We start from the raw sequence: 24,861 nt of genomic DNA, 5'->3' as shown, positions 1-24,861 counted from the left end.
ACTTCAGTTCCTTGGAATTGAAGAAAGTCGGCAGATACTTATGTGTCACTTTTTTCCCCTAAATAATTCCCAGCAGGAAGCCACCTGATGGGTTGGCCAACACAAGACCCAAAACAGAATCAGAACTGGTTTTATCTTCATTTTGCAGTATCCCAGGAACTTTAAAAAGCACTCTGTGATCCAGCCCCTTTCTGATTAAACACAGTTCACATGCCCTGGGTAGCAAACCAAAGGTTGGAAGCGTACTGTGACTTGGCATGTCAGGAAGAAGCAAGCATGACAGGAAACCTGTACGAAATACTAAGTAAGCATTGCTTTAAACAAAACCATGTTAAAAATGTAAGGCTGCATTAAATAAAAATTAGTGTAAGTAGAACTATAGTTAAATGTATAATACAACATTGAATGAAAAGTTAAATTTATGTGTCAGGGATAAATGGTTACGAATGGGACATAAGATTTAGGCCAAGAATCCCGAGTTCCAGAACAATCCTGGCAGCAGCGGGGCCAAAGGCCGGGATGGCTTTACCCCAAGCTGAGGCATCTCTGCAGGAGACTCTGCCGGCGGGAAGGGAGCTCCGCTCCCAGCACCGGCCGAGGCTCAGGGTCGGTTCCAGAGCTCCCCGGCTTCCCCTGAGGAAGCGCCGGGCGTGAGCCGACGCCGTCTCCCCCTCCGCCTGGCGCATCACTCCGCCGGCTCCCGGGAGCCCGCTGCCCTTCCCCGCCCCCAGCGACCGGCTCTGCCGGCCGCCTCCCCACCGCCTGGTCTCCGACTCCTCCTCCCGGCCCTACGCCGTACGGGGCTGGAGGGTGAGGGGGCAGCGCCCCTCCGCTCTCCCCGACCCGCCTCAGCAGGCCGTTACCCCGCCCGTTGGCCCGCGCGGCCGTTGGCCGCTGCCCCGTGCCAGCCCCTTGGCTCGCCTGGCGGCGCGTGCCGTGCTTTCCCGCCCTAACCCGGGGCGGGGCTTGGCGCTCCTCAGATAGCGGGCAGAGCAGGAAGTGGGGAGGTGCCGAGCTCGCCGCGCCGCACCGCACCGCTGGATCCGCGCTCCGCTGGGTCAGTATCGCCCGCCTGGTGCCGGGAGTAGCTCAGCGGGGTCGCGGCGCTCCGGGGTAGGCTCCGTGGGGCTAGCGCTGCCGTTCGCGGCCGCTCCTGCCGCTTCTTTTTACCTCTGCGGGGTAAAGGGAGCGATCTCCCCGCTGCCCGCCCGAGCTTGGGAGAGGACGGGGCGGGAAGCCGGCGGGGTGAGTATGGCGGTGCCCCCCGGTGGTCCGGACCCGCTCCGATCCCCCCAAGACCTGGATGCCATGCGTCCCCCGCCCTGGGGAGCGGTGCTGGCGGTAGCGGGGAGCTGGGCAGGTGTCGGGCCTGCCGCGGTGGGGCGGGCCCACCGCTCCCGGGCGGCAGAGGATCCTGTGCCCGGCGGCGCCACCGCCTCGGGGAGCCTCAGCACCTGACTTACCGCCTTGTTTCTCGCGGCTCTTCAGTCTGCTGAGCTGAAGTGACCGCTCCGTGACCCCGCGGCGAGCTGTGTGGGGCTTCAGCTTTCTCTTACTGATGCTGCGGACTCTCTGCAGCTCCTCTGTTTCCCTTTCGCCTGCCGAGTCCGACCTCGCTCTTAAGCGGTTTGGTTATTTTTTTTCTTCTGTTTAGCTGCCTGCGCTCTCGGTGTTTGGCCGGCCCTGTCTCGGTGCGCGCTCCCTCGGGTCGCTGTTCCTCTCTCCCGCCCGTGCTGTGGCCGAGCTTCCTGGTGGCCGGTTTTCTGCTTCCCCCGCCGAAATCAAGGCACTCTCTGTCCCTTTTCCTCTGTTTCTGTTGCAGACCGCCCTCGTTTTCACTCATAAACCGTAAAAAGCCTCTCTCTTGGCTTTGTGCTTGGTAAAGTCCAATGTCTTGTCCTCAGTCTGTGGTGAAAGTTTTCAGGCTGGAGGGGCATTTGCTCTACAGGGGTGAGTAAAGAGTTAATCCTGTTGCAGCAGCTCCAGGGGGATCCGTGGTTGCCTCAGCTTTCCCTCCACAGAAGGATGTGGGAGCGGTGGCTACAGCAAGACAGTGAGGCAAGAAGGGATTTCTAATAATAGTGATATGACTTCTCAGAAAGCCTGGTGATGGATACAGATGTGCCGATTCAGTGTGCTTTTCTCCAGTTTCTGTACCTTCCACGGAGCTGTAGGTGTTTGTGGCTGCCTGTTTGCTCCCTGCAAGCAACGCTTGCATTCCTATGACCCAACACACGCTGTTTAGTTTGGGGTGACTGGAGGTTGGAGCAGGATGCTTAGTGTGCGAGGTGGAAAGGAACTGAGTGAGCAGGTCCCATTCCCTAGAAAGGTGTTTCTCCCATGCATGTGGTTGGGTGATGGCCTTTGTACCTTGGAGTAACAGTGGTTTTGAAACTAGTGGGTTTGAGGAGGTTCTTATCTTTTTTTTTTTTATCACAACATTTTATAGCTTTAATAAAAAAAAAAACCCTAAGGTACAGGGCCTTAAATCATAATCCAGGAGCTCCATGTTTACTTCAGGAGAAGCTGGAGACTCTTGAGGCTTCCTGGGGGTATCTGTGCCAAAATCTTTTTGTAGGATATACTTGGTTCGTTATCTTTTCAGAATGGTTAAAAAGTTTGGTGGAGGAATGAGCAAGGTGGTTCCCCAACAGGAAATTATATTTAAGGTGTTTGGTTTGTTTTTTGATAAAGGACTTCTTGCAAAAGTCCAGTTGTGGGGAAGACCGGTGTTCTGCTCTAATGTCTTGTCACTAGTCAGACTGAAACTCTTTTTTTTCACCTGCCTGTGGAAGTATAACATCTTAAAAGGTATTAATTAAAAAGAAGGGGGTATTTTTGTGTGTTTTTTCTCCCTTGGCAACTTCTTTACCTAACAAGCTTGACACTGTTCAGAGTCTTCTTTAGCTTTGCAGCACCTAATCTTTGTGATCTCTTCTGTGCCAATGGTGTTATACAAAAACAGTGGGGGAAATGCATTGTATGAAAAGAAGTATTCTAGCACTTTGTTTGAATTTCTGCAATCTATCCCTTTCCCATTTTCCTGCCCTCTCTTCTAGGTCTCTTGTCTGTTGTTACAAGTAACAATTTGGAAGGGATTAGGGATCAGCTGAGACAGAAAACTTGTGTAGGTGCTGAGTGTAATATCTGATTGTAAGTCTTCTGGGTAGGCTGCCCTAGCACTAGAAAGGTTGGTGTGGAATTCCCCCTCATTTGGCTGTTCCTTCTTTGCCTTTGGTGACATCTGCTGAATTCAGGAAGAAAAAATAAGACTGACTTTTTTGATCAAATGGTTTTGTTGGGTTCCTGCCCTCCCTATTTCTTACAGCCAGAGTAGGCCAGCTGGCACTCATTCAGCTGGGACAGTAAGTTCAGCTCGGTTCTCACTTGGCACCCTCAGCAGAACTCTGTGCTGTGCTCCGCCAGTCCTGCCTCTGCCAACCTGGAGTCTCTGCTCTTGGGAAATAGGTGTATGTGCAGCCACCATACCAACACTGTACCTTTGGATAATATGGGGGCACTGTAAATGTGGTCAGTGTGGCTTTTGATTTCTTTTAGCTCCCAAAACAGTAAGAGCTGTGATATATAATTAAGGAAGGCTGCGGGGGGGGGGGGGTGGTGTATTCACTGAGCACTCACCCTGGGTCATTTTTGTGCCATGTTGTTTTTGTGTATTGTGTTTTTCCTGTGTAGCAGGAATGATAGGAGCCATCCACACTCAGCAGGAGTTTGAGGTGTTGGCAGATTAAATGTTTTTTTCTATAATAAAATGAAAACATTTTTTCTGTAATAGATAAATCTACTGACTGCCACCTTTGGAGATCTCCTTGGAGTGGCCTAGTGCTTGAAGTTATTTCTTTCTTTATGGCTCATTGAATGAAGAGCAGGTATATAGTAACTGTTAACAGGTTTATGTGCTCTATGCAAAGCCTGCTGGCATAACTGTGGAGGAACAGCTGGGAGGTGTTGGCTCCTTGATAAAGTGGCTGCTGTGTATGAACTAACAAGCAGTAGGGGGTAGGGGAATCAGCCTGGTAGATGGTTTTCTCTGCTGAAGCAAATTAAGTGCAGATTAGCAGGTTTCATTTCCACCGGTTAGCAGTTTCTCAGCTAATGAAAGAGCAGAATTTACCAGTAAATCTGATATTTCTTTGCAAAGTACCTTCCTCTGATTTTTCTCTTAGCAAGTTGTAGCTTTTTGTCTATGTCAGACTACAAAGTTTTGAGGCTGGAATTACCTTTGTATCTTGTGTGCTGTGCAAAGCCAAGTACATGCAAGTATTTCTAATTAGGGAGTTGAATTCACAGCTTGCCCAAAGGTGCAAAACTCCTACTCCTAAGTCTGGTCCCCTGTTAGTTTTAGGTGGCGTATCTTGGGGTTGAAGAGGGTTGCAGCAAGCTGGGTTCAGTTCTAATTAAAACTCATCAGTAGTGATTACAGAATGTGTATGGTAGGTCCCTTCCCCAGAGATTTTTAAACATCTGGTCTGTGTCAGGAAAAAAAAAAAATCAGAGAAGGATAGGGAAAGGAGGTTTAAAATGTAAAAAGAAATGTTGGTAGTCACAGTGTGTCCAGTCTTGTTCTTTGCAGTTGAAAGCGATCTGTTAAGCTTCTGTGATTGCCTGGATTTGTACCAGATGTCTGTAGTGAATGGTGTCCTGATATCTTGCTGTTACCTCAACTATATTGGAAGTGAACCTTCTGTAGTGGAACCTCTGTAGTTACCAGTGGTGTGCATTAGGCATCTCCTTATACCTGGATGAGGTGGCATGTGTTGCTCTGTGTGATATTTTTTTTTAAGCAATTGCTCAAGTGTAAAGCATAGTAGTGTGTTGATGTCTCTTGTGCATCCTTCATTGCAATGTCTGCTCTAAGAATCCTTCAGGCCCATCCCTTTCAGTAGCACCATGTCTTAGAGCGTTGTTAGCACTGCCTTGGGCACTTAGGATCCAGAACAGAAGTTTCTGTCTGCTGGCTTCCCTATCTGTTTGCAGCAATATGGCACTGCTTGAAGGTGACAGTGCTTCCTGGCCGTGGTGGGCTTTGGTTGGACTGTTTTTGCTGGTGAATGCAAAGAAAGGGATGTACACCTCAATACATCCTTGGAATACTGCTCTTTGTCACCAGAGAGGACAGTGTCATTGTGGCTTTAAACACCTCCCACCCCAGTATTTTGCTCACCACTTTTCTTTAAAATCTCAGAGTTTTTATTCAGCTTCACTGAAAGTATGAGCAAGGGAATCAGACTGTGTGCTCAGTCACTGCACATGTGAGTGCTGAATTTTTAAGTATCTGTGACTCTGCTGTATTTCGTCATAAAATGCTGTGACCTTTGGACAGTTTCTAGTGTGCCATTGCTGTGGTTTATGCTGAATGGGAAGTGGCCAGGTCTCTCTAATGTATTGGGCTATTTCTTTCATCTGCTTTAAAGGGGAAAATATGTTCCTTGGTCAGTGTAACTCCTGGTAGTTGGGTGTAATTGTTGTTACACCTTTACATTAACAGCCATACGAAACAAATCCACTTAGATCAGCTGGTTGCTGTATTTTGGTTTTATATTCACTTCCTCAGAGTCAACATTAATTTGTATTTCCTCCTAGGTTAAAACTGAAAGTGAACTAGTTTGCATTATTTCATGCACGGTCATGTGTTTTCTTGTGGTAAAATCAACACTATTTCGCTGTGCTTTTGGGCCTACAGCTAGAGAGCCTGGAGCAGTATTGTGTGGCAGGTGGATTCAGTGTGCTGAGGCATCTCTCTCGTGTAACTGCATGGCTTTACCTGGGCAGCAGGAAGTGTGTGCTCCTGGAGGCAGGTGTTCTGCAATTCTGCTGTCATGGTTTCCAGATGGCACCTGCTGTGTTTCCTTGAAAGAGAATATTTTCTTAGCTGTGTATTGTTATATTAAAGGTGCTTGAAAGAGATAATGCTTTTCATTTTTAATGCTGACAGTCTTTGAGGTGCTGCTGTCAAAAGGCTTTGATCAGGGCTATGAATGCTGTATCACTGTCTGGTTTGATGCACAGCTTCCTCTTTGAGTTTCTTGAGGATGTCTGGGCTCCTGTCTTAGGATCCTTCAAAATGATTTTTTTGTTGTTGTTGTTTGGTTTTGGTTTTGTTTTTTGTTTTTTTGTTTTTTTTATTGGCTTCATCAGTTTAATTATTGTGGCAGGAGTAGGAGGTTGTAATTGCAACACTGGGAGAGAATTCTCCTAAGGGCCAGTGCATTCAGTGTAATCAAAGGACCAGTGTTAGGCTTTCTTTGAGGATTGCCTCGCTGGTTGTCTGTACTGGTACATGACTGTTTCATAAAAGTAAGGAACATAAGAGATATTTATAGCTAGGATACACTTGATGTTTAGGAGTAAGGAAGCCCATTTAAAATTAATTTTCATGCCCTTGAAAAGCTGTTGAATATTGAGACAGGTTTGTATATGCTTTCAGGGCAAGTAAGCAGGCAGCTGTGAAGATTAGTCTTTGTACCTCTTCTTCCATAAACGCTTTCTTTCCTTTATAGTGAATGTTCTGAGTGTGATAAGGTGAACAGGCTCCACTGAACTTCCTTTGGAGTACCAGCTGTAAAAATCCTCTTGGAAGTTAATTGTCCTGAGCACTGAGCTGTTGCTTGGGAGCTTTGTGAGTGCCATCCTGGCTGTTGTGTCACCGTACTTGTTATAACTGAGCAGGGAGCCTTGATCAGTTTCTCCTACGATGGTTCCTTGGCCACACGTATTCTCAAATGAGCCATGCTGATCCTGTATTTGAACTTTCACATTGTGAGCATCTTTATAGCTTTTGCTTTTTTTTTTTTTTTTTTTTTTTTTTTCAGAAAGCAGTGCAGATATTCCTGGTACTTACAAGTCTGGAAGAGGATTTCTTGTCTAGTCACATGGCCTGAAGGTAACCAAAGGCAAAGAGTGCTACTGTTAGTGGCCACCTGTGTCCATACAAACCTTTTTTTTTAAATCAGTTTCCTACTTTGTTTGCCCAACTTGCCAGTCAGGCAAAGGAAAGACAGGTTCACATTCCTCTGTACTTTTGGTATCAACTGTGAAATGCGTCTAAGTTGCAATATGAAGTGGCATTCCTGATTTTGACTGATGGATCAGATGTTCTTGTCATCTAGGTGGCACAACAGTTACTGTATCCTGTCCTGATTTCTGAGGTCTTTTGGTTGACAGTTCTTGGCAGAGCCTGTTCAAGTGGCACCTGCATCTGTCAGAGGCACTGTTGCCAAGTGATAAGGAAGACTGTCCTCCTCAACTGTAAAAGCATGCCAGAACGCAAGTGTCCAGTGCTGGTGCCCCAGCACAGGCATCTTCTAAATCTGGAAGCAAATCTCACATTTCTGACTTGACACTGTCACTTGCACATCAGCAGTGACAGCTGGAGTTTGTTTCAGTGCCTACCACTTATTGACATTACTGAGGAGCTTACTGCTCTTGGTCTGTCTGTTCTTCCTTTGTCATGTCAAAAGACTGGAACTGTGGTTCCTTAGTCTTTCCTGTTTTGCAGTCATTTCCAAGAGGGAAACAGTAAGAACAATTTGCAATAATGTCAGTGGGTATATTCAGGGTTGTGTTGCAGCTGCTGGGCTGATATATAGGACTTGTGCACATGAAGCTAACCTGGTAAAGACCAGTGTCTTAATGAGGGCGATAGTGTCTTTTCATTGGGGTTTACCCTACTTCTTCCTGCCAGGTCCTTAGGAAAGGTAGAAGTGTTTTCTTAACATTTATGAGGAGGTGAAATGCAGGGCAGACTTACCTGACTGGAGTTGTTCAACACCAGAGGGGAAAAAACTAAGCTCAGTCCCAGATCCAAAATACTACCTGCACTGTGGCAGTCAGGATCTGAATCTTGCCCCTTCCTCTTAGGTGTGGCCATACCCAAAATATGGAGATGTGCAAATTGCATTTGAGCCCAGCTCTAGCCAGCTGAATCCAAATCCCAGCTCCAAGCTTTGGGGCGGTTGCAGCTGCAGGCTTTCTGCTGACTCATTTTCAGCCCAGCTCTATCTGTAGGCTGACTTCCAAAGAACACTGAACGGTGTTGTTGTGCTGCCTCCATCACTGATCTGATAAAGAAACCACAGTAATCAAAAGTTCCTGCCTACCTTTTTTAAAGAGAATTAGTAATATGGCAGTGTGCCTTCTTACTCTTTGATGTGCTGCACAGGGACTGGGCAAGAGGGCATTTTGAGCCAAGTTAAAATGAAGGTTCGTGAGGAAGTTGGATTTTTTTTTCTTAAGAAGTCAAAGTACTGCCCTGATGACCAGAAGATTGCTGCAATTCATGTTGTCATGAAGAATAATGTGAAACAGAAACAGACCTTGGGGAGCTGAAATCTCTAACAAAAAGGCCAATTGAAACCTTCTTTTTGGAATTGTCTCTAATCAAGTTTTTATTTCAGAAAGGAAAATAAAGCCCCCATCAAACAAACTGTGCACTGTATTTCTAAGTCAGAATACACAGCTTAGAGTACCTAGTGTCCAGGCTAAGATGTTCAAAGGTAAAAGTGCCCCAGCTGAGGAGGTAGTTGAACAAGCATCCGTTGGTGTTGGGTCTTTGTGTTCCACTTAAAGTTTCAATGCCACTGAACGCTGGAAGGCAAATAATACACTGAAACTGTTAGAAGTAGGAAGAATTCAGCATGTTTCAATGTATTTTTGCATCAAATGTGTTATGAGCAAACTGCTATTCTGTCATTGCTGGAGTGATTGGTAGTGGCATTATTCACATCTTGGAGGAGGATGCAGTCTGAAGCTGAAAAGAGGAGAAACAAAAGCCTCAAGCAATCGGCAGTCATGCTTGAGAGTAGTAGGGAGAAGTGGATTTAAGCAGTTTAGTGGTCCCTGACAAACAGCATGTCTTTCCTAAAAGCACAGCAAATAAATCAGAAGTGACTGGGGGATGGGGTCTGTCTGGTGCTGGGCCACAGACTTGCTGGCATCTCAAAGTATTCTGCCCATGCCTTGTCAGTTTTGTCACTTGCAAAATGAAGCTGTTGATGTTGTATCTTCCCTTGGAGGCAAATGCGTGGAAAAATGCCAGTAGTTTGGAAGCTGTGTTCCCTATGGTGGGGGAAAGTCCTAAGAAACTCCAAAACAATGGCTTTGATATTACCCAGATGGTACCAAGCTATTGCTTTGTTTTCAAGGTAGTGCGTGTACATGAATCTGTAGGTGCACAAAAGGACTTGTTCAGCCTGTCACTCACCTGAGTAATGCATTGCAATGTTTCTATTCCCTCCAGTCACTCTACTGTTCTTTCTGAAGCCTGGAATCAAATTCTACTTTAGGAGGACAGTGGGTCTTAGATGAAAGTAAGTCTTGGTGCCTTCTGAGCATGGTTACAGGCTGGCATACCTTTTGCAGGCTGAAGAGTGACATGGACAGTTTTCTGTGGTTATGATAACTTCCTATTTATTCATCTCAGCACTGTGTTGCAGATCAACAAGTTATCTTCCCTTTTACTGTCTGTTTTCTCCTTGCAAAGTCTGAAGTGCATGTGCAGCTGCTGTGGGAGTAGTCAGGCTTCTTCTGTAGTTAAATATGAAGAAAAGCTCTGGGATCTGCTGCTAGCTGGGCTTTTTAGTTCCTGTTGGGTTTATGAGCTAGAAATTGCGTGGCAGGGTGATGGGGATTCCTTTAGGGGCTTTGGACTGTACTGTATGGGATTTGCTTACGCTGTTGTGACTTGAGGTGCCATGGGCAGCAGTCTGGCACAGCCTAGAATATCCTCAAATAAGTAACTTATTAAGTCTGCAGCACTGTTTCTCTTCCTCACTTTGCAGTAATGGCTGACTGTATAAAGCAGTTGTGCCTGTGGCAAGTTTGCAGGAAGATAATGAGATTGAGTAGTTATGACTTGATGAGTAGATTTAAAATGTCAGGTTACATCATTAAGTGCCTTGGCTTCCATACCTGTAAAATGATGTGTTATTCTTTAAAGAGGTCTGCAGCTCAACAATTAAATGTTTACTTGCAAGACAGGTAGGAGCTGCCTGGTCCAAGACAAATAGGTAGTGTTTAATTTCTTTCAAAGATGATGTCATCCCAACTGCTAAAAATAGTTCCTGTCTTTTAGCTGCTAGGCAGAGAAAGCAGCACACAGGTTGGAAGTTTTTTTCCTTGTCAGTGACTGATGCTTTGTTGCAGTTTCTGCTTTGAAGACTGTAATTCACTCCTAATGCAAAGATAAGTATCTTGACAACACACACAACAGGTCTATTGATTGATAGCGTCTGCCCAGGTGTTTGTAGGGGACATGTCTCAGAATCCAGACAAGTTGTTAGAGTTAGTTCTACAGGCCTGTGGCTTTGCTGCTGGAAGGAGCATGTTTTCATAACCAGACACTGTCTGATACAGCTGAGAGGAGCAACTTGCAGGCTGGGTGAAGAAGAGGGGTGAAGGATCTGAGGGAAAGCAATGGTAAGCACAAGTGCTCATGTGGTGGGTTATTTTCTGAGCTGCCTTGAAGTTGTAATGGAAGTGTGAAGAAGGGACAAAAACTGATTCACAGGGTATTTTAGCACTGCTGCTGTAGGGATTCTGGGACTTAGTCCTGTTTATGTCAGCCTTAAAAGCTATTAAGAGTTCCCTCTAACACTGAGGTGTTAAACTCATTTTCACTGGGGGCCACATCAACCTTGCAGTTGCCTTCAAAGGACTGAATGTAATTTCAGAACTGTATAAATGTGACTACTCCTACTGAGTACTACTGGGGGCTACTACACTCCATATGTGGCCCCTGGTGAAAATGAGTTGTATGCCCTTGCTCTAACAGACAGCAATATGCAACTGGCTGACTCTTGCTCCCATGTGGGGTGCTGCTGGTGGCATACTTGGAGTGCTTTGGAGGTACAGCAGAACCCCACACTGGTTTTAGAGTAGGTGAAACCTTGCCTGCTGTGCAGCTGTACTGTTTCTATGTGCGGCTCCCCACCTGGGGAGATAAAATGTGTGCTTGCAGTGTTTGCTCTTTAAATATGTACTATGTGGCAATAGTATGGCAGGGAGGACCTACACTGGTCTCTCTCTGGCACAACTGTGGCCAGTGCTGATTCTTTTCCTGAGATGGCATGGTACCACCAGGCAAGGGCTGAGGGAAGAGGGTGCTGTACAGTGGATGACAATTTTCCCTTGGCTTAACCCTCCCAGAACTGCAAGAGATAGTTCAGTGGCATGGGAGGAAGTGCAGGTGGAAGAAGAGCCATGGAATGTAAATTGCCTTGTGGGTTCTCTCCCTCTTTTCCACCCTACAAACTTGTGCTGCCCTCACTCCTTAAAACCTGGAGTCAGAGAGGAGATTCCAGCCTTGCCTACTGTTTGCTATAGTGTTGCCCCTGCTCATTGGTGGGCCACAGCTGGGAACAGCTGCTCTGCTGAGTACCTTGTAAGATTTAAAGACTGATACAACTTGGGAATGAGAGGGAGAAACAGATGATGGGACAGCAGACCTGAAGGACCTGTGGTGCAGGAGGAGAGCAGTATGTACCATCCCTCAGGATGTACAAAGTCCTGTCTAAAGACTTGCGATTTCCTCCAGGGAAGCTTTGGAGACTTTCTTTGGGGAAAGTGTCCACAGAATTCTGTATTGTAAAAGCTGGCATGCGTGGGAGGGGAATGAGGTCTGTCTATCATTCTGTGCTGATAAGCAGCTGGTGAATGTGCTCCTCTGACTGTAATTATATTTACTTAACATTGTATTGGGATGCAGGACTGAGTTGGAATGGACATGCCCCACATTGACTCTTTGGAGCTGATTTAAAGATCCTAAACTTGTGTTTAAAATACCTACTCCATTTTTTTTTCTGAGGAAGGTGGAAAGAATTGATACAAAAACCTGGTTGTAGTCTTATCCCTTGAGCACTTCAAGGTGTCCGATCTAGCAGTTTCTCAAAGGCTTTTGTTAACAAATGAAGTTTGCTTGTCTAGTGAGTGGATAGAAAGTGTGAAAAAGTATTAAAATTTAAATTTAAAAAAAATCATTCTGTAAAGTTCATAAATGAAGACTTTCAGCAGCCCTAAAGCAGCCTTAGCAAATGACTTAGTTTTAATCTGAATCCAGGTGGTGTTTGTAGCCTGTATCTCTATATTTTCTAATTTTTCCAACTAAAGATTCTTTTCACCAAATATAAGGTAGCTTTTTTTATCTACCAGATAATGTCTTAATCTGAACCTAAAACTCCAGGATTCTGAAGTCTTAATCATTAAAAGTTTCAGGTGCATCAGTATAATTACATTTGACTGTTTGAGGTTTTGTGCTTTTGTCTTTTGTGTGGGTTTTTTTTTTTGAGATTCCGTTAATGAATTTGACTTCACAGGAGGAACATTGTGATTATCCAAACCCCTTGCAATGATTCAAAGTAATTATCTAAAACTTGAGGTTTCTGGAGTTACTAGTTAACTAAAGAAGACAGAAAACTGGCTCTGTATGGTGGTAGCAGGGAGACATTTTGTGGTGTGAGATAAATCCTTTTTCCTGTTCTCAGGTGTGCTTTTGGCCACCCAAGTTGAACTTGATTAGCTGGGGGCTGGAACCCCTCAGGGACTTTGCCTGGGCAATGATTCTTTGATTCAGGGAAGAGTTCATGAAATTATCATCTTCAAGCTTCCTTATCTTGATTATTTTTTTTAATACCATATAAGTACTTTGGAGTATGGTGGTTTGTTGTTTTTTGTATGTGTGTTTATGTCTCTTATCTCAGCTCATATACAGGAGTGGACAAATTTGCAATTTGCAACTGGTATGAGTGATTTTTTTAATGTCTCTATCTGTAGACTTGCCCTGAGCAGTGTCGAACTTGACATGGAGCTGAGCTGATCCCAAGGGGAAGGTGAGAACCCCATATATTGTAGGTCTCTTCCCCCTGCCCACACATTAACATCTGTGGGTGCAGCAGGTACCTTGGCAAGGCAGAGGCTGCTTAGCCCCTTTCTGTCTCCACTGAGGTGCTTGTTCCAGGTGTTTTGTCTGTGCAGGGCACCCAGTGCCCGGAGAGGACCATAGTGCCATAACCAGTGTGTAAGCTTCTGCCTCTTTCTGAAAAGCTGAAGTGCTTTCAAAATGCAGCTTGTGGGTCTGTAGACCTATAGGCAGGCACCTTTCCTGCATATTTCCAGGAATTAATGTGAGGAACATGCACACAAGCTCAAGTTCCTCTTACAGCTTCTAGTCAACACAGTAAACAGGTGTGGATGATGCACTGGCAGAGGGACCCTTGTGTCAGGCTGCTGTGCACTGCCTTTCTGGGTCTAGCTGTATGGGCGTGCCCAGAATAGGACCTCTTTTACTTGCATATTCTGTTTTGGGAATGGAGCAGTGTGCTGCTTTTCTTTCCTAGACTGGTCTGTGCCTCTTCTTTGGGGAGTGGAAAAAGACAATAGCCCGTTTCTTTTTGGTTGCCTCTTCCGTGAATGTTTGGACCGAAGCAAAATGAGTTTCCTGGCAGTGTGAAACAATGTGACAAAAAAATGTAGGGAATCTGGGTTTTAAAGCCACATTCTGAGCTTTCCTTGGAAAGATGCGGCATGTGACAAACCCCCAAGGAAATGCCTTGGCTTCTATTTCTATTCCATCCTCTTGCTGTAAGAATACTTTGGTTGATCTGCAGGCTGATGTTTTATTTAGTCTGTTTATTGCCACCTGACTGTGCTCAACTTTCCCTGCAGCAATACACTGGGATTGTTATCAATGAGAAAAAGTAGGCCATCCTAATGCAGTTTTGCTGGGTTTGAGTGGAACAAGTTTTGCTGTAAAGTTTCTTGCGAGTGAGAAATCTCTTTGGTGCTACCCAGCTAGTTTCGCCAGCACATCTGGCCACCTGTGTGCAACTTGCAGCTGTTCTGGCTTGTGTTGTGTCATGCTTTGGCCAGAACTGCAGGAGAACCTCTGCCCCTCTGTATATGTAGTGTGATGTGAACAGAGGTGTGACTTCTTGTACCTTGAAAGATGGGGAGATTTGTTCAGCCTGTACTTGGTGTTATGAAGTCAGCTGGCTATTACCAACCCAAATTAGCCAGCATGGGTTAATCTGAACAGCTGTAGAGTATTGCTGGGGTCCCATGTGAAGCTTTTGATATAGGCTAGATCTGCGTGGGGATGGCAATACTGGTAGAGCCCAGGAAAGTCACTGTGATGAATGTGAGTTTCAAGGCAAATGGGGCATGGGTAGCAGAAGCTCAGTACTGCTTTAGGCTTATTGTGGTCTAAGCTATGATGGTTCAGCAAGTGGTGTTTAACTCAGCAGGAGTTAGTATCAGAGGACAGCCACTGTTTATTTACTAGCTGTAACATGGACACCTTGGTTGTGAGGTTAATTACTTTGAGTTGAAAATAAATGTTATATATAAAAAGAAAATGTGTGAGTCAAGGCTTTGCCTAGCCTACAGAAATGTTGCTGATGTGGACAACTCATTAAGAGTTTGCACAAAGGCAAGGTCTTGCCACAGACTTAACACTAAATCCTCATTTTCCTCTTAATCTCATGGACTCATTTGCAAATTCTTCAGCCTGAATTAGCATCTCTCTCTCCTTCAGCAAAGTCAAGCCCAGGAGAAAGGGTCACCCAGACCTGTGTCAGAGCCCTGTCAGCTTCCAAAGAAGAGGACAGTGAGGACTACATTCTCCTCAGCCAGCACACCCTTTAGGGCAGAGGTGAGTAGTGGCAATAGGGATTTGGATGGGACAGAGAAAAACGCCAAGCAAAGGCTAATCCTGTGTTCTAGGAAAGTATTATTCTGATATAACAACTAAATGAAAAAAGAGCTCATGGTTAAGGTGGCTGTGGGCTGTTGTGTGTTTTAGACATATTTGAGATTGTATTTTGGTCATGTGGACTAAGAGCCTTGAAAAGTTTGGAAATTCACGGTCTCTTGAAATTATTACTGTGGTTTCCTTCAGAGTTTGAATTAATTTTTGCTTTCACTTCCACTTCTTCTTTTCCACCAGCACGTTTAGTTATTTAAAACACAGCTGTGAGGGGTTGTCACTATGAAATAGGATCGTTTATCACTAGCCCAGATTAGTAGGCTGTCTGTTCGGGGTCCTTGGTGCTTTCACCCCGTTGTTGATCAGGAGGTACCTGTGCAGGAGCCAGGTTACTGCCCTGGTGGGAAGGTGGTGCCCACTTTCTGCCGGCCCTGCTCATCACTAGTTGAAGCCAGCTTGCACCAGACACTTCTGTGTGCAGTTGTGGGACTGTTCCATCTAAAGCAGCAGATGCTGGGTTCACAGAGAGGATTCCTGTCTTCCCTGCCTTGGCATTTGCTGGTAGCTGTGTGTTATTGGCACCTGCTGTGCTGCTTTCACACCTCTCTTGCACTGCAACTACCAGATGTGACTATTTGGGCTGCTGGTCTGACCCACCCATCTGGCTGGATGAGGAAGGAGTGCTGTGTTTGCTCCCAGCTCCCCTTTCTTTGTGGGTGAGGGAGGCCACCCTCTGCACCACACTCTCTGGCCTCCTTTTGTACCTCTGGGTAAAGCCCTTGGGCACTGCCCAGCTGCAGGACAGGCTGAGGGCGGTCAGCCCTGAGCATGCACCATGTGGGCAGAGGAGCTCATGACCTGGCTCCTGTTCTCTCCCATTTTCCATTCAGGCCTCCATGGAGGTCTAGCGGAGTTGTGCTTGTGTAACTAGAAGTCTTTGCTTGTTCCAGCCTTCTCTGTCCCTAGATATTTGTTGGGAAAGTACTGAAATAAGCCTGAGTGTGCACATGTATCTCTGCATAGGGGAAGCAGGAGGGAGGTGCACTTGGAAGTCCTGCAGATGTGTCACAATGTCAGCTGGGTGTTCACTGCAGAAAATGCTGCTGTGCATGCAGACCTGAGCAGCGTCAGCTGCGTCAGTATGTGCTCAGGAACTCCTGTGTGATGACACTGCTTTCCATTCCAACCTCTGGCACTATGAAGGGTTGTCCCTCCCTGCCCCAGCACCACCTCTTGGCTTTAAAGCTCCATTAGTAGGTTGTGTCACTCCACTGTCTTCCACACATCTGGAAGGGAGGAGTTTCATGCCTCTCATTCACAAAGATAGGGCCCTTCTTGCTGGGAGAGTTGTGGTTTTCTCAGCCTTTTTGTATGATTGCCAGTGTGTGATGGATGAGCAGCATTCCCCAGAAACATGGATAAGCATCACTAAGCATCATTTTTTATGAAATGTGGCTAGACCCATGAGCACTGCTGCAAGTTGTGGGTTTATGGGAAGCTTTTTTTTCTTTTACCTTTTTTTTTCCCCTCACTCTTTTGCAGGGCAAGGAGTTCTGGTGTGAAGCAGAGGGAGACAAGAGCTGCTGTGTCTCTGAATCCATCATGGAACAGGTTAGTTTCAAACATGACTGAAGTCAGTGGTTCATAGTGACCAGTGGTTCTCTTGTGCACTTGTTCCTGGATACCCCAAAGGGGATGAGCCTCAAAAAGTGCTGGTTTGTGTCCTTGTCTTCCTCAGAGTTCCTGTAGGGACCCTGATGCTGTTCCTCTCCACTGTGAACAGAGACAAAAAATAGATGGAACCACTTTGTTTGCGGTGTGACACTCCCTCTATAAACTGCAGGCTGGAGATGTAGCTATTTAAGAAGCTACCATCTCTATTGATTAAGCTACAAACTACTGAAACTAATAAGTCAAATTAATAGACACACCACTGTGATAATTTTTTGCATTGTTTTGTGCAACATTAATCACAACTACTAAGCTACTATTTATCATGCTTAAATCTTATTTAATTACACTGAACTGCTGCTGAAATGTTTCTTGTCCTCCTCACCCCACCTAGCGTTAGGGTACAGTTATAACCCTCCTTGCTCTGCCACTTCACATGCCTTTTGAATATAAACCTGATGACTAGTCCAGTGGGTTTTTGTTGGATAGGATCACTACTGGTGTCCCAGTGAGCCTGAATCATTGGGTGAGCTTTACTGCTGTCTGTGAACATCCATGCTCAGGTCATGGAAGACGTGCTTTCTGTTGATCTTCGATCATATACCTTATTTTCCATTTGTTTCCATTTCTGAACTCTCCTTTTTGTTGTGTTTGTTTCTCGCTTTCTCTGCCCAGTCCTCCTCGCAAGTAAAAAACCCATCCTTAATTACTTTTTCTGCATTTGTCCCGATTTTTTTACTGTTGCTTAGGCAACATGGGTCCTGTGTCGTATTACGGATATGATTGTCTCTTGGTCTCTTCTCCCAAGTAACAAGTGATAGAACAAGACGAAATGGCCTCAAGTTGTACCAGGGGGGTTTAGATTGGATATTAGGAAAAAATTATTCACAGAAAGGGTTGTCAGGTGCTGGAACAGGCTGCCCAGGGAAGTGGTGGGGTCACCATCCCTGGAGGTGTTTAAAACATGCATAGATGAGGTTATTAGGGGCATGGTTTAGTGCCAGAGTTAGGTTATTGTCACAGAGCAACCCACAGGTCAATTTTAGGGACCACAAGGTCCAAAACCAACTTTTATTAAACCAGCGAGGCACAGGGTTTTAGCACTCCGAATGTGACTTAAATACAGGTTCGGATATCAGTGGAGGAAATTATTGAGAGGGGCAGCCACTAATACAACAGGAGGTCCACAGAGTGCATGCACGTGGCTTCACCAAAACAGTGCCGGAGCCGTCCCCGAGTCCCGGAGGAGTACACACTTACCCAAGCACGGTGTGGGATTATTTTTATAGAGATACACGTACTCGCAGTGAGTACGGAAAGTGTGCACTCGCGATGTCGCGAGAGTAAATTTATAATACGCTCGCAGTCCTGCGAGAGTTATTTTACACGTGCAAATGTGCACGGAATCCTACACGTGCTTATGTGGAAGCACGGGAGGAAAATATACTCGCGATTGTGCGAGGGGCTCTCGGCGGCCACTCGCGATTGTGCGAGGAAATAAAGTACTTGTGCAAGTGTGCACGGAAAGAAAATATACTCGCAATCCTGCGAGAAGTTTTACTTACACCGTGGCGGCGAGGCAAGCAGAGTCTCCATCCCGGGGAGGGGGGCTCTCGTGGCGGCAGTGGCTAAGCTCGTGCTCCAAGAGACCCGCGGCAATGGGCGGAGTCTCGACGAGAGTCCCGTTTTGTTATCTGATCAGACCTGACTGTAGGCATTGTATAAGCTTCTCTGCACCCCCACACTGAGTGTGGGTGCCCCTGAAGCCCTCAAACATCCCCCACACTGGGCGCGGCTCAGTGTGCCTTGGCACTCCCTTCTTCTAATGTCCCAGGAGCCAGGGTGCTCTGGGCCAGACAAAAGAAGCTGTTAGCCTCAAATAGCAGAGGAAGAGAGAGAAGTGCCGTGCTGCAAAGGAGGGGGATTGCCATCTGCCACAGTTATGGTTGGACTCGATCCTGAGGATCTCTTCCAATCAAAATGTTTCTATATAGGTGATCTTACAAGGTTCCACTCACCAAAAGGTACCTGAAACTTCCTTTCAGTTATCAGATTCATCGTGGCTGCATATTTATTTCCCTATGCAGTTGGCAAGAGAAACCATTCTATTTCAGCCTTGATTCTTCTCCCTGGTTACAATTAAGTCTAAGAATTTTCTTATCTTATAGTCAGACAGTCTGCAAAACAGAATAAGGATTTTTTTCTCACTTTTATTTCTGTGCTTACACAACATGCTGCTCTCTTGGTGGCTTAACTGAAATTATTGGTCAGTCTCCTGGTTTTCTACAGAGGCCTTAGTTTGTTGTGAGGCCCCATGTTCCAGTGGAACCTGTTGTTCACACTGATCTGCCTGCCTCATGGACTTCCTCAACCCAGCTAATTAGGACACTCTGTGCTGCTGTGCTAGAAGGGGCAGCGTGTGCCTGTTCACTGGGGGCCCATCTACCAGTGTAGGTGACACCAAACACCAATGATCTGCCATCTCATTGCCACTATTCCTGTGAGCAGATGCTTGGCTCTCTAGAGGGAGCTGAACAGCTTCATTATGAAGCTAATTGAGATCCCTCTGAAGAGGGTGAAGAAACATGAACCTTGGGGGTTTTTGCAGGCTTATGCTGTTATCTCTGTTTCCCACCTTGTTACTGCTATGCTCTGATTACATTTAAAGAGGGAGCTTCTGGCTTTGTTAGGCACAGGAAGTAGAATGCCCAGTTCCCAAATACAGGGATAGAAACCTTCCAAAACCAGATGTCTGCGTAAGGGGAGCTGGGTAGTTTGTGCCGTGTACACATCTGTTTGAGAAGAGGAGCTCTGATCAGGGTGATCAGAATGTGAGCTGATGTTTCTGCCACTGGTTTGTAAGAACAGCGCCATCTGTCATTCACCATCAGACACTTCTGTGTGTGTACACTTTGGGAGTTACTATGCATTTGCTGATTTCTTTTGGATTCTCTGGCTAATGCTGTTCAGGATGCCCAAATGAAATCGTGTTCAGGGTTGGAAAGCAGCATATGTGTAGACCTTCTGAGTGGGACTTCTAGGCATGGGCTTCATGTGATTTTTCTTATGTTTAAGGTCAATGGATCTGTCCAGATGGAGAGTGTGCTGCTCTACAGCTTCTTGGAGGTGTCCCCTGACTGCATGTTCAGAGAGCAACTGCATTCCCTGCAAAGCCAGGAGATTGTGCCTGTCCTGCAAGGCAAGTACTGGTATGATGATGAGATGGAACTTCAGACTGATGGCAATAGGAGTGGCCACTTGCTGCAGAATGGTGAGCCAGGTGAGTGCTCTTTTCTCCATTCTACATGCCTCTCCGAAGGTGGCATTGTTCTTTTTCCATCTTTACTCCTCTGAAACAGACCAGCAGCAATGTTTTCTTCATTGAGAAAATTTGCAGTATGGCTGGTAGTGGTGTTGGTTGGGATTTTAATGTTTAGTATAAGACAGCTAGTGCTTAGCACTTCATCTCCCCATGGATTTCTAGAGCACCCCTCACCCTGGGGTTTCGTCTGCAGCAAATCACATAAGGGCCACAGAGCTGGTATGAATGTTTGCTGTCCTCAAGAAGTGTGACATTAAGCAGTTAAGCCTCGCACTGTTCCTTGGGGAGTACCAGTACTTGGGCTAGGATTTTGGAACAACTCTTGTTCTGATCTACAAGTGTGATAGAAGCTGTTCCTCAAATGGTCTCTGGTACCATTGCTGCTTCACCAGCCATCTGCAGGATGGCTATTGCCCCTTGCCCAGAATGTGTCAGCTGGTGTACTGACCTCAACCCTAAACAAGGTGAGGAGGAACCACTACAGTAAATAACATTCCCTCATACAAACCTGTTTAGGTCTTGTGGCCTGACTGACATTGGGAAGCTTTGCCAGAAGGAGATAGGACAAGGGGTAATGGTTTTTAAACTGAAGTACAATAGATTGAGACTAGATATAAGGAAGAAATTCTTTACAATGAGGGTGGTGGAACACTGGCACAGGTTGCTTAGAGGGGGTGGTAGATGCCCCAACCCTGGGGACATTCAAGGTTAGGTTAGATAAGGCTCTGAGCAATCTGAAGAAGTCCCTGCTCATGGCAGGGGGGTTGGACTAGATGACCTTTGAAGGTCCCTTCTAGCCCAAACTATTCTGTGATTCAGTGAGGTACTTTAGATTCTGCTTAAGAGACTGGTCCTGACAGTTGTCAAAAAAAAATCATGCACACTTTCTGACTTCTTCTCTCAAGGCAGGGTGGTGGCTGTAGCTGTCCTGTACAATTTTTGGTTGTGGATGTTCTGACCTCCCTTGTAATGCTTTTTGGACAGGGTGAGGCTGCAGTTTACTTAAACCTGTTTGCACACTGTCTGGTAAATGAGTTGAGTGCACAAAAGGGAGTTGCATAAAGCTGTCATGAATTGCACTATGATTGGGGTGGGGTAGGAAGGAGGCTGGTAATGGAGATGAGCAAAATGCTCTGGGTCACCTTACCTGCACTGAACCTAGTCTGACTACAACCTGTGAATTAAATCCTTCTGTGTGTTGGCAGTGTTTGAACCTCAGGTAGATGAAGAAGTTGTCCGGCTCATTGCTGTTCAGCTCGCTGAGATTGGAGACCAGTTTGATAAAGAAATCAAAACAAGACTAGTAAATGATCTAGTACAGCAGTTTCTGAATGAGAATTTGCCTGGAGAGGTGAGTGAAGAGCAACCTGACTAGCTGTTCACCTTTTAAATGTTGGGCATCCTTCCTGCTGTGGCTTGGAAGCGGCAAGCTTGCAATATCTGTATCTTTGCTAGTTTGATGCATTAATTATTACAGTCTTAAAACTCAGCCCAAACACTGACCTTTGAAGAGTTACGAGAGGTGATGCTGTATTCTGTGGTAGCCACTGCTCTGCAAATTAGGTTCCTTGGGCTCAGTCTCCTTTCTGCAGATTGTGAAATTGAGGTAGCTGTGGAGATGGACTGACTTTCAGAGGCACTTTGTCCTCTTTTTGTTAGCCCAATGGCTTACCTTTGAAAATCAGCTGTCTGGTTAAACCTTAGTATTTGTCCTTAAGACCTTTGAACCTTGGTGTTGAGTTCTGTATGCTGCTCATCATGAGGGTAAAAATTGAGCAGTGCTAGTGCCACAAACTTGACTTTTGTGTGTTACTGAACACTGAAGAGACAGCAAGAAGTGAGATGCTTTTCTAGTACCATAATTGTTCAGCTGGTAGCCTCTTGGTGTTGGGAGTATTGGTGTGTTTTGGCCTGCATGGTTGACCTGTTGAGAAACTCCCTCTAGGTGGCATCTCCCCTTTGATGCAGTCACTCTCCCATCCTTGCTTTGCAAGGAAGTAGAGTTTAAAGTCCCTTGCATTAGACATCCCTCTGTTTTCTTTTTAAGGGTTGGATCCATATCTGGATCAAAAGCCCCTGTTTGCTTCCACAGAGCCTTTTTGGCATCTTCAAGATAACTGTGGCTTTCTTGCTTTCTCTGCCTGTGAAGTTTCCAATGCTCATCAAGCTAATGCTGTCTTTGAATTGAGGGTCCACTTTCTTGCTGAAAAGGCTGGATTTAATGACTTAAATATTTTTTTTGTGTGTGATGTGGGTTTTTTCTACTAAGCTGTATCATCTGCACAGACTGATTCCTGTCTGACCATTCCCTGCTCCTGCTGTCTTGTTCTCCTCCCAGTTAAGTTTCAGGCCTTCAAATTTATTGCCTAACCTTTTAACCTTCAATGAGGCTGACACAAACTTAACTTCTGACCAGGGGGACCTTGATTTTCACATTAGTAGTGTACCTTAGTGTGTGTGTATGAATGTTGTCCCTCTTGGGAAACTGATCTTCTACTGATCTTGGGAGCAAGGCAGTGTTTGTTCCACACTTGGTCACCTTCTCTAGCTTCTGCCTATCTGAAGGTTTTTCTCTGAAACTCACTTTGCCTTTTTGCCCATCCTCACTGAAGCTTGCACCTCTGATCTTCACTGTGTTTAAGGTGGCTTGCCCTTTTCTGGGAGCTCCAGGGTTCCTGTGCCATTTCAAGACCTAGCAGGTTAGGTGCAAACCTTGGGGAGGAGGGGCACTGTTGTACCCTGAGTGTGTAAGGTGCTATCTAAATTTTCCAGGGGTATGTGTATTGTCTCCCTCTCTTTTTGTCTTGGGTGAGCAGCTGAGCTCAGGGAATAGCTATCTTGATTGCCATCCAGGGTGTGTAACAGGCAGGCTGCTGCGCTGGGAAGGAAGAGGAGCAGCATTCTGTGAGGTGTTTGAACAAGCACATCAGTGACCAGCAGAGCGCTGCAGGCTGTGCTGAGACCCCTTTGTGTTGCACTGAGAGATCTCTCTGTCTTCTGCACAGGCGATAACCCGGCGCATGTCAGAGGCAGTGGAAGGGCTTGTGCGTGCCATGCCCCCAGACATGGAACAGGAGAAGGCTACTTTGGTGCTAGCAATGGTCTTAACTAAAAAAATTGTGAATACAGTGCCTTCCCTTCTACCGCGTGTCTTCAGGACCACTGTGAACTACATCAACCAGCATCTCCACAACTACATTGTCAGAATGGTGAGTACTGTCCAACAGCTTGGTGCGAGTCATGGCTAGGCTCTTAGCTGGCCTAAGTTGTTCCTGGAGGGGTGGCCTAGCTCTGAGCTGCCTATTTTCTCTGTAGTGCTCTGGAGGTTTGGCTGGAAGGGAATGCCAGTCCCTGCTGAGCTCTGAAGCTTGATGTGCTGAGGGAGGGAGGCTTAAGGGGGACATGTGACAGCTTCTGCTTGCCCCACTCTCACAGAAGCCAGTGAACAGAGTGCATTATTCTGTAGGGCAGAGAAATATTTGATTGCTCCTCTCCTCCCTGCAGTCTTTTTGGAGAGGTCTACTGGTAAGACTAGGGTTAATCATGCCCTTAAGAGAAGAAAAGCCCAACCTGAACTGTGGCTGTGTTTCCCAGATGTCTTGGGCCTGAGGTCTCTGCTGCTGTCTGCCCAGGCTCCTCAGAGCTTGGCAGAACTGGAAGAAGAAAGGAATTGCTGTGAGAAACGGTGCCAGCAGAGGAGCTATGAGAAATGGTCAGATAGGAAGTGGCAGCTCTGTTCTTGTTCTCTGCTGGAGCAGAAGTGTGGAGACTAAACAGCCAGCAGTCAGGCCAGGGGAGAGGCTGCAGGAACTAACCTGTCAGGGGAAGGGTGAGGACGAAATACCCTCTGAGGCTGTGTGCACACATAGACACAAGCATATGTATGCTAAGTATTCATTAGAAATGAGATTTGAGAGCGGTCAGGATTGTGATCCTGCTGCCCTGTGCAACAGCAGCAGCCCAGCTGTGGGGTGCTGCCAGTCTGTGGGACACCCCTGTGCCACAGCCTTGCCATCAGCAACAACCTGCAGAGGAGCCTGGCTTGCCCTGTGTCACCAGCTGAGGCAGCCACCTTGCACAGCAGCCCTGTTCCTTGCTGGGCAGCAAAGCACCATGTCACTGGGCAGCATGACTAAGCCCAGCTTAGCACAGAAACCAGTCCCTGGTGTGAGACACATGGGCCCTTTGCTGCTGCATGCAGTGCTGCTTCAAGGTGCAGGGAGGGTGGCCAAAGGGCTGCTGGCTGGCTGTCCACCCCAGTGTTGTAGCATTAGTGGGGGGGATAGAGCTGTTCCCCCTGGACAGGAAGGGGGGGGTGCTGAGGGGAGATGGCAGATGTGCAGCACAGCAGGTGGCAGTCACAGCACGGTTGGTAGCACTGGGGACGTGCAGTGGCTGCTGCTGCTGTTTGTGCTCCTTGGGCGGGGGGTGGGCAGGCACCTGGATGGCTCTGCTGCTGCTAACTCTGGTTCTGTTTCTCTCCCTCCAGCTGCGTGGGTGAGACCTCCAGCCCTCCCTCTGGAGAACATGCATTCCTGGAGACTTTTTACTTTTCTTGATGTATGCAAATCACTTTTTCTGCTTTTTAACTTCTGAGATACAGCTGTGAAAGGGAAAGCAGAGCTTCGTAGATAGGCTTCTGTAGACTAGCATAGCAATGGAAGTAGTGTGAGCTGTGTGCCAGCTCTGCCAGTGCCTGTAAGGAGTAGTGCCTGCTGCTCTCATTTTACGAGCTTTTTCTGTCGTGTGTTTTTTGTGTTCTGTTTTGTTTTGGTTAATTCTTTCAGGGAACACAACCTGGATATGCTTGAGGAAAAGTGTGTAAGCTTTTACAATATCTTGCTATAAAGAAGGAGGTATCAGCTTTGGATCAGGAATACTATTCAGCATGTTAAAATATTGCAGTTACATCTCAGGCTCAAGAAACTTGAACTCAGGTTGTTTGATACATACCTGTAATCCCACCCAAGGTGGCAAAGGTTTCAGCTGTGATCCAGCTGCCTCAGCAGTTTTGAAATTATGTAAATAGTTTGTGTTTTTTTAACTTAAATAAAAGTCAGTTCTCATGGCAATACAGCTCTTAATTTCAGTTTCCACTGGGATTTTGTTATTTATCATTTTTTTGTGCAAGTTCTTATGGTTATGGTATTCC

At 46.3% G+C, this 24,861-nt stretch overlaps 1 protein-coding gene across 6 annotated transcripts; it reads left to right on the top strand.

Moving 5' to 3' along the window:
• Positions 1-816: 816 nt before the first annotated feature.
• Positions 817-24,793, top strand: BID (BH3 interacting domain death agonist). Of its 6 annotated transcripts, XM_065036973.1 has the most exons (9): positions 984-1,057; positions 6,831-6,901; positions 12,787-12,842; positions 14,546-14,662; positions 16,259-16,327; positions 19,463-19,667; positions 20,915-21,060; positions 22,715-22,918; positions 24,199-24,793. In XM_065036973.1, exons 5-9 carry the CDS (start codon positions 16,319-16,321, stop codon positions 24,208-24,210), a joined length of 576 nt encoding a protein of 191 aa, XP_064893045.1. In that variant the 5' UTR covers positions 984-1,057; positions 6,831-6,901; positions 12,787-12,842; positions 14,546-14,662; positions 16,259-16,318; the 3' UTR covers positions 24,211-24,793. The 6 variants fall into 6 exon arrangements, with proteins under 6 accessions (XP_064893053.1, XP_064893021.1, XP_064893045.1 ...); XM_065036949.1 differs by lacking the exon at positions 12,787-12,842 and having other exon boundaries at positions 944-1,057; XM_065036956.1 differs by lacking the exons at positions 984-1,057; positions 12,787-12,842 and adding an exon at positions 1,087-1,245.
• The last annotated feature ends 68 nt before the right edge of the window (positions 24,794-24,861 follow it).

The sequence above is a fragment of the Columba livia genome, chromosome 1 (genome assembly GCF_036013475.1).
Source record: "Columba livia isolate bColLiv1 breed racing homer chromosome 1, bColLiv1.pat.W.v2, whole genome shotgun sequence".
In the NCBI taxonomy this organism is placed as follows: Eukaryota; Metazoa; Chordata; class Aves; order Columbiformes; family Columbidae; genus Columba; species Columba livia.
The sequence above is the reverse complement of the archived record's forward strand: the minus strand, read 5'-3'. Positions and strand labels throughout refer to the sequence as shown.

Bases quoted from the DNA above. Each gene is read 5' to 3' on its own strand.
- BID (XM_065036981.1), top strand. The intron at 19,668-20,914 runs GTGAGTGCTCTT...GTGTGTTGGCAG, and splicing joins GCTGCAGAATGGTGAGCCAG to TGTTTGAACCTCAGGTAGAT. The intron at 21,061-22,714 runs GTGAGTGAAGAG...TCTTCTGCACAG, and splicing joins ATGAGAATTTGCCTGGAGAG to GCGATAACCCGGCGCATGTC.